The sequence below is a fragment of the Meleagris gallopavo genome, chromosome Z (assembly GCF_905368555.1).
Source record: "Meleagris gallopavo chromosome Z, MGAL_WU_HG_1.1, whole genome shotgun sequence".
NCBI classification, from domain to species: Eukaryota; Metazoa; Chordata; class Aves; order Galliformes; family Phasianidae; genus Meleagris; species Meleagris gallopavo.
In genome coordinates, this window is record NC_139435.1 from 65,196,279 (window position 1) to 65,205,143 (window position 8,865).

At 59.4% G+C, this 8,865-nt stretch overlaps 1 protein-coding gene across 1 annotated transcript; it reads left to right on the forward strand.

The window, feature by feature from the left end:
- Window positions 1–1,030: 1,030 nt before the first annotated feature.
- On the forward strand, window positions 1,031–4,118 carry LOC146542344 (E3 ubiquitin-protein ligase PHF7-like). Its single transcript, XM_085213316.1, has 9 exons — window positions 1,031–1,082; window positions 1,281–1,372; window positions 1,460–1,561; window positions 1,820–1,944; window positions 2,124–2,286; window positions 2,375–2,481; window positions 2,702–2,815; window positions 2,958–3,076; window positions 3,242–4,118. The coding sequence occupies exons 1-9, from the start codon at window positions 1,031–1,033 to the stop codon at window positions 3,955–3,957; spliced, it is 1,590 nt and encodes a 529-aa protein (XP_085069442.1). The 3' UTR covers window positions 3,958–4,118.
- Window positions 4,119–8,865: the final 4,747 nt, after the last annotated feature.

An 8,865-nucleotide genomic window follows, 5' to 3' on the forward strand; every position in this document is an offset into this window, starting at 1 on the left:
CACTGAGGTCTTTCAAGTTCCAAACTCCTGCAGTGTGTTGGTTGCCACCCACTAGATCAGGCTGCCTGGAGCCCTGTCCAGTGAGGCCTTGAACATCTCCGCAGAGGGCGGAGATCCACATCTCCACTGTCTAGGCGTGGGGGCTCTCCCATCAGCGTTGGCCTGACTTTCATGCAGAAGCTGACTTTCATGGTCAGGCTGGATGAGCAGGGATGCTCCAGTGTGACTCCAGGACTGCGGCCCTGGGCAAGGGACAGCTCCTTTCCTGTCTCTGGCATGGTGACCACTGCCAGCAGGCCAAAGAAAGCAAACCTCACAAGTTTTCCTGACTCATTTTATATGCAGGCTTGAAGGGAATCGTGCCCTGCCTATGCCACTTTGCCTCTGGGAACTGTATAAGGCTTGAAGCTTTGATGTGTGAAGGCTTGGACAGGAAAGGATCGTAAAACCCACCCAACCCCAAGTGCCTGCCGCGGGAGCGCTGCCACCCAGCAGGTCAGGTTAGAAGAGGGCCCTGTCCAACATGGCCTGGAGCGCCTGCACCCACAGCTTCTCTGGGCAGCTGTGCCAGGGCCTCACCACCTTCCGAGTGAGGAATTCCCTCTCGCAGTTCACCAGACCTCCTCTTTTCTCAGGTCAAAACCTTGTCCTGTCACCATCAGGCCATGGAAAGTCGATCAGCACACACACACTCGAGAAGCCGGCTGAGCTGTTGACCCACAGACCTTTATTAGACTCTCTGCTGCGACGTCCCAGCACGGGCGCGCTGCAAAAGGCCTGAGGGAGGCCATCCTTGCTCCCTGCTGATGGCAGCACCGGGCCCCTCACCCTGCGCTGCCCACAGGAGCCGCCGCCCTGCCGCGCCCTCAGCCTGGTGGTGAGGTGGTGACCGTGATGTCACAGTGGTGGCCATTGTGACCCGCGGGCCGGGAGCAGAGCAAAGGCTGCCGGGCTGGGGCCCTGCTCATTGCGGCCTGGTGAGGCGTGGAGAGAGCAGGGACTTTCTCGACTCTCTTGTTTCTCACTGTTGATGCCGAGCATGACTGAAGGAAAAGAGGAGGCCCCCAACTCCGGGGAGCCAGGTGAGAGCCCCAGCTTGGCCCGTGGCTGCCCGCTGGAGCTGCTGGGCCTGCAATGCCCCCTTTCCCTTCCACCCCCTCCAGCCCTGCCCCTCAGCCGGCACGGCAGGCACGGAGCAGGCCCTGGGGACGGCCCCCAGGAACACCCGGCCCTGCCAGGTGCTCACCGCTGCTCACGGTTGCTCTCTCCTTCCTCTCCAGTGTGCGTGCTGTGCCGCCGCGCACAGGTGAACCCGGACATCTGTGGGCAGACATTTGCCAGCGGTGGGCTCTGTGCCCACGAATTCTGCTTGGTGAGTTCCCTCAAGGGCTAGGGCTCCTGCCAGGGATGCTCCCTTCCTTCCCGGCCTCACGAGATCCACCTCTTTTCTCTCCTGCAGGTCTTTGCCAATGGCCTTTTGGAATGGAGATGCCCAGTGGGGGGAATTTTTGGCTTCCCCATTGGCGCCATCCAGCACACAGTCCAGCTGGCAGGCCAGAAGGTGAGGACCTGAACGGAACGGGGAGTTTGGTGCCGGCAGAGGCTCGCACCGGCTTCGCCTGGGCCCAAAGAAAGCGATCGCGGCCCTTCCAACCGGCTCCGGGACAAAGCCCCACCACCACAGACGAGCCTCGTCTGCCAGGCAGCTCTGCAGAGTGTGAGGCAGCGGTGCCCACACCCTGCGCCCTGCCCGGAGAAGTGGGGCTGGCTGCGGAGGCCCCGAGCCCACCGCTAACGGGGGCTGCTCTGCTCTTTCCAGAACTGCTTTGTCTGTGGCGAGAGGGGAGCTGCCATCAGCTGCGCGCAGACAGGCTGCGAGCGCAGCTTCCATCTGCCCTGCGCCGAGGACGGGGAATGCGTCACGCAACACTTTGGGCAGCACAGGTGAGGGCTGTCAGCAGCAGCCAAGCTGCCGTCCCTCCCTGATCCTCCCAGGGAGGAACCCGCAGCGACACCTGCGGCATCCTGCCGGAGCCAGAGCCCAGGCCTGGCGCTCTCTCCTGGTCCTCTGCCCTCCTCACAGCACTTCTCACCATGCCCACCCCTTCTGTCCTCCCGCCCAGGTCCTTCTGCTGGGAGCATCGCCCTCGGCAGGCAGCGGAGGCAGCTCCATCGCAGAACACCATCTGCGTCATCTGCCTGGAGCCCGTGGGGGACAGCACGTCCTACCACACCATGGTGTGCCCGGTGTGCAAACAGGCCTGGTTCCACCGGGGCTGCATCAGGGTAGGAGTCCTCTCCCCGCCCCGTGGGCACGGCCGGTGCTCAGCAGCAGCCAGCCCCGCTCACGCTCACGCTTGTGCTTCTCCTGCAGAAACATGCCCTGCACGCTGCCACCATGCGCTTCTTCTGCCCCGTCTGCGGAGGAAAACGGCGCTTCCGATCCCCAATGACCACGCTGGGGATCCAAATCCCAGTCAGGTTGGTGTCCTTCTGCTCGGCTCCGCAGACACTCAGGCACAGGTGCTGTGCCTGCCCAGGAACTGCCCCGGCAGGCCCAGTCCCTTGCCGTCCTGCAAGCGTTGGTCTCAGCTTCCGGAGGAGCTGGGAATGAGCTCAAGGGGGACGAGCAGGGATGCTCTGGATCTGCCTCACGCCTGGGGCACTGGGGACTCATCACATTCTCTCTCTTCTCTGACAGACGACCATCTTGGTGGGACGACGCAGCATACCAGCCGCTGCGAGAAAGCCACAGGCGCTGCGATGCCAGCGCATGCATTTACTTAGGAGGAAGGGAGAGGGCACAGGAAAAGGGGTGAGTGACCTCCGCAGTCCTCCGGGGCTCTGCGTGGGATCTCAGCCTCACCACAGGCTTGGAGGTGTCCTTGGAGCAAGGACTGTGCTCCCTGGCCCTGGCTTGCTTTGTCCTCACAGCCACAACCCGTTTGCTTCCCCAGGCTCTGGCAGCTGTTCATCTGCAGCTCCTGTGGCTCAGAAGGCACGCACTGGTGCTGCTCCTTCTGGGCCATCGGCAGAAATGGCTGGGAGTGCGACACCTGCGCTGGCAGGGGCACCGGTAAGAGGCAAAGAGCCGCGTGCCGCGGGACTGAGGCCAGGCAAGGCCTGGCAGCGCGTGCTCAGGGTGGCCTCGCCACAGTCTCTCTGCCCCATGAGGTGTGGCAGCCTGCCCTGCCCTGGGGCTGCATGTTCATTCTGCTGAGCTTCCTGTCTCTCCTTACAGCACCCCGCACCAACTCCGAGCATGCCAGCCCCAGCACTTCCAGCCAGGAGGTACCGGTGCCTTCCCCCCATCAGGCAGCGTCCAGCCCATCCTGCAACTCCCAGCTGCCTGAGCTCAGCGTCCAGCCCAGAGTGCCGCAGGCTGAGCAGTCTGGCACCCGCTCACATCTATCTGAGGAGCGGGGCACATCTCAGCAGCACCAAGGACGCGGTGGGAGAAGGCGGGCACCAGCTGCAGGCGCTGAGACCTCCTCCCAGAGCCCCACCAGACGGGGGACCACGCGGTCCTCCAGAACCTCCCAGGCACCTGCAGCCACAGAGCGTCCCAGGCAGCGGGAGACCGGCCGCACAAGAAGCCGCTCCCCGTTGCAAGGCCGGGCCTCGGGCTCCCAGAGTCGCCCCCGAAGACAACGCGGTGGGAGCCGTACGACAGCCCGAGGTGCTCAGACCAGCACCCGCACCTCGGCCAGACCAGCACCATCAAGGTCCTCAAGGGCTTCCCCTCTGCCTGCACGCAGGAGACAATCCAGGCAACGAGGGCGGGCCCGCACTCGAAGCCGATCCCCAGTGGGGCGTCGCGCTTCGACTTCCCGCAGCCGGCCCCGACGAGGCCGTGGGAGCCGGTCCAGGCAGCGGGGACCAGCCCGGGCACGAAGCCGCTCCCGGGCAAACCATCCCAGAAGACGGCCCCACAGCCAGTCCCGAAGACGGCGCTGATGCAGCCGTGTCCCATCCCCACGTGATGGCTGTGGTCCCAAGCGGCAAAGAAAATCAACCTTGCAGAGAGTCCACACATACTGCCTTCATCCTTCGGTGGACCAGCCCGGGCACAAAGCCGCTCCCGGGTCCAGCAACACAGAAGACGTCCCCACAACCAGTCCCAAAGACGGCTTCCAGCAGCCGTGTCCATCCCCACGTGACGGTTGTGATTCCATCTTTCAAAAAAAAATACACCTTTAACATCCTCCCCACATGTTGGCTTCATTCTTCTCTGCTTGTCCTGCGGTAGGCAGTGTTAGGAGCTGAGACCACGGGGTTGTCTTCTCCCCAGTACCTTCTCAGATGGTTGTCATGGCGTTATCTTTAGATCTATCTGTGTTCGTGAAGGGGGACAGCATGCCCACAGGCCCACAGGCCCACAGGCAGCATGCGCGCAGCACCCACAGCATACTGCAGCAGCAGGTGTGGTAGCTTGAGCAGGACGGCACAGAAGTACCGTCCCTCCTTGCTCTGGAGACCGGCTTACCTACTGGCAGTCTCCAAGACCACAGATTTACCACGGTCTCCTCCAGGCAACGAGCTTGCCCTGCAAAGACTCCATCCTGACCCAGATGGAGGGCCTGCCCAGGAATGTGGCTGTTCAGGTCTCTGGCTGCACGCAGCGCCTGAGCCTGCTGCTGCCCGGCGAGGGAGGCAGGAACTCCACCTGTGTGAGGTGTGAGCAGGTGGAAGATCTGCTCAGCATGGTGGCAGAGCTCAAGGAGGAGGTGGAGAGGTCACGGAGCATCAGGGAGTGAGAGCAAGAGATTGACTGGTGGAGTAACTCCCAGGCATGCCAGAGAGGAAGGCGCCAGGGAGACAGCCCCCAGAAAGTGATGGACCCCACGTCCTGTCACCGTCGGGCAGAGACGGGGGTCCTGAGAGACGGGGAGAACTGGGAGACAGTCCCAGCTCGGCATCGTGGGTGAACCCCTTCCTTGGCAACTTTACTTGCCCACGTGCCCCCAAGTGAGGCACAGATGAGAGGCACAGTGAGTTGAAGGGGAGGTGAGCAGGGAGGCACGGGAAGCTTTGCCTAAGACAGCGCCAAGGGCGAGGCGGCCGACTCTGCGTCTCCAGACTGCCTCTGCTAAGACAGACAGAAGGCTCATTGTTGTAGGTGATTCCCTCCTCACGGGAACTGAGGGCCCCATATGCAGACCGGACCCGACTCACACGGAGGTGGGCTGCCTCCCTGCGGCCCAGGTCAAGGACACAAGTAGAAAACAAAACTCCCAGATGCGGTTCATCCCTCTGATTACTACCCATTACTGATAGTTCAGGCAGGCAGTGATGAAGTAGCTCAGAGAAGCATCAAAAAAGACTTCAGGGCTTTAGGGCGGTTGGTTGAGGGAGCGGGAGCACAACTGATACTTGCTTCTATCCTTTCTGGGCCGGTGAGCGACCCGGCCTAATGGCTGCAGGCCGGTGTCACTTGTCTCTAAGAGGGAAGCGGATCCTAGCCCCAGAGCTAGCGGGGCTCATTGAGAGGGCTTGAAAGGAGGTAGGAAGGGGGAAGGGGATGCAATGAGGCTCGCTAGGGTAGAGCAAGTAGTCCGGGATTTTATACTAGATCCGATGGGGGAGAGAGTCAAGTGCGGTGGGACAAAGGAAAGGGTTGCTGTCACGCCAGGAGATTGCGGGGAAAAACCTCTAAACTGTCCTGTAGGATCCTGTGGGAAGTCCACAGAGGAGGTAATTTTGCTGACCCCCTGTCCAAAACCTTCTCACGTCCCTCTAGGAAGCAGTGGGAGAAAACTTCAGATTTCTTTTGGAGCTTTGAGGGAGGGCCCCTCTAGCAAGGTAATGCACCAGAAGGCCCAGCTGAAGTGCCTTTCCACTAATGCACGCCGCATGCAAAACAAGCAGGAGGAGTTGGAAGCCATGATGTGCTTGGAAAATACTGATCTGGTTGCTACCAGGGAAACGTGGTGGGACAAATCTCACAACAGGCATACGGAGATTGAGGGCTGCAGGCTCTTCAGAAGGGATAGACAGGGTAAGGGCGGAGGGGGGGGAGGTGTTGCCCTCTATGTTACGAAGTGGACAGTTTGCAAAGAGCTGTGTCTGAGTGACAGCCATGACCAGGTTGAGAGCTGACCTGGAGTTATCTCTAGATCTGTGTTTGTGACAGGGGCAGCAGGCTGTAAAAAACCCAAACAAATAAATAAATAAAGAGAGAGGGGGAAAAGAAAGTGCTGATGGTGTACGGCCGGTCAGCCTGGTCCCGTGACTAATGAGGCAGTGGTCTTGCAGGCAAGGGTAGTGAGATAGTAGATGGGTCTAACAGAGAAAAAAAAAACAAACAAAACAGAGCAATGGCAACGATCTGAGGAGGAACGTTAATTTACTAAATGCAGTAAAATCAAACACAGCGAGAGTGTTGGAAGCCTTTCGCTGCAGACTGCAGAGGGAAACACGTGCTTCTGCGCAGCAAAACCAAAAGAATCTGTGAGACGGAGAGAGGCCGGTGCCCTGCCAGGTGCTCCACCTTTCTTGCTCTGGGCAAAAGCAAGAGGACTTCTTACCTCTGGGGAACGCCACTCTTCCCTTCCCCCTCCGAGAACCAACACGCCAAAAAAAGGCAGCCCACAGAACCAGAACATTAACTCGCGAACTCCGTATGCTTTCCACGATGCTATGATATGGAATACCACCAAGAAAAATCACAAAACCACAACAAGAGCTTATGGGTGAAAATCAGGGGTCGGTCCAGTGAAGGGCATCTAGTGGTTGTGGTCTGCTACAGGCCACCTGATTGAGGGGAGCCTGCTGACGAGGCCTTCTTGCTTCAGCTGCAGGAGGTGTTGCGCTCGCAGGCTCCTGTCCTGATGGAGGATTTCAACCACCCGGATATCTGCTGGGATAGCAGCACGGCGGGTGGCAGAAAGCCAGGAGATTCCTGGAGTCTGCTGAGGATTACTTCCTCGTCCACGTACTAGGCGGACCGACCCGAGGTGAAGCCCTGCTGGACGTGGAGCTCACCGGTGCAGAGGGGAGCGTTAGAGAAGGTAAGATTGGAGGCAGCCTGACCACGCCCTGGAGGAGTTTGTGATCTGGAGGAATGCAGGCTTGGCAAAAAGCAGAGTCAGCACCCTGCACTTCAGGAGAGCAAACTTCCAGCTGCTCAAGGAACTGCTGGGTGCGATCTCCTGGCAAACTGTCCTTAAGGGCACAGGAAGAGAATGCAGCTGGCAGCTCCTTAAAGACACCCTTCTACCAGTGCAAGTGCTCTCCATCTCCCAGTAGATGCTCCAGAAATGGAGCAGAGGAGACGGGCGACCAGCATGGCTGAGCAAGGACCTGCAGCTAAAACTGATGGAGAAGAGAGACATGTCCAGGAAGTGGAAGCAGGGTTGTGTAGCCTGGGAAGAATATATCTCCCTCTGGAGAATGACTTGGGGGTCCTCGTAGACGAGAAGCTGGAGGTGAGCCAGCAGTGTGCCTTTACAGCCCAGCTGTCTGTCATCTGTGAAACCTCATGGAGAACAAGGGAGATGCCTGAAGGCTGGAGGATAGTCAACGTCATTCCAATCTTCAAAAAGGTCGGGAGGGAGGACTCAGGAAACTATAGGCCAGTCAGGCTCACATCCATCCCTGGGAAAGTGTTGGAAGAACTCATTCTGGATATCATCTCAAAGCAGGTGGGGAAAAAGAAGGGTTATCCAGAGTAGTAAACTCGGATTTACTACAAAAAGATCGTGCCTGACTGCTACCGTGGTAGCCTTTGTAGATGTCAGGACTGGCTGGGTAGCTGCCTTAGTAATCCGGCGTAATGCCGGACCTGGCAGACGTTTTGAATCGCAGGATCCTGGGATGGCTTGGGTTGGAAGGGACACTGAGGTCTTTCAAGTTCCAAACTCCTGCAGTGTGTTGGTTGCCACCCACTAGATCAGGCTGCCTGGAGCCCTGTCCAGTGAGGCCTTGAACATCTCCGCAGAGGGCGGAGATCCACATCTCCACTGTCTAGGCGTGGGGGCTCTCCCATCAGCGTTGGCCTGACTTTCATGCAGAAGCTGACTTTCATGGTCAGGCTGGATGAGCAGGGATGCTCCAGTGTGACTCCAGGACTGCGGCCCTGGGCAAGGGACAGCTCCTTTCCTGTCTCTGGCATGGTGACCACTGCCAGCAGGCCAAAGAAAGCAAACCTCACAAGTTTTCCTGACTCATTTTATATGCAGGCTTGAAGGGAATCGTGCCCTGCCTATGCCACTTTGCCTCTGGGAATTGTATAAGGCTTGAAGCTTTGATGTGTGAAGGCTTGGACAGGAAAGGATCGTAAAACCCACCCAACCCCAAGTGCCTGCCGCGGGAGCGCTGCCACCCAGCAGGTCAGGTTAGAAGAGGACCCTGTCCAACATGGCCTGGAGCGCCTGCACCCACAGCTTCTCTGGGCAGCTGTGCCAGGGCCTCACCACCTTCCGAGTGAGGAATTCCCTCTCGCAGTTCACCAGACCTCCTCTTTTCTCAGGTCAAAACCTTGTCCTGTCACCATCAGGCCATGGAAAGTCGATCAGCACACACACACTCGAGAAGCCGGCTGAGCTGTTGACCCACAGACCTTTATTAGACTCTCTGCTGCGACGTCCCAGCACGGGCGCGCTGCAAAAGGCCTGAGGGAGGCCATCCTTGCTCCCTGCTGATGGCAGCACCGGGCCCCTCACCCTGCGCTGCCCACAGGAGCCGCCGCCCTGCCGCGCCCTCAGCCTGGTGGTGAGGTGGTGACCGTGATGTCACAGTGGTGGCCATTGTGACCCGCGGGCCGGGAGCAGAGCAAAGGCTGCCGGGCTGGGGCCCTGCTCATTGCGGCCTGGTGAGGCGTGGAGAGAGCAGGGACTTTCTCGACTCTCTTGTTTCTCACTGTTG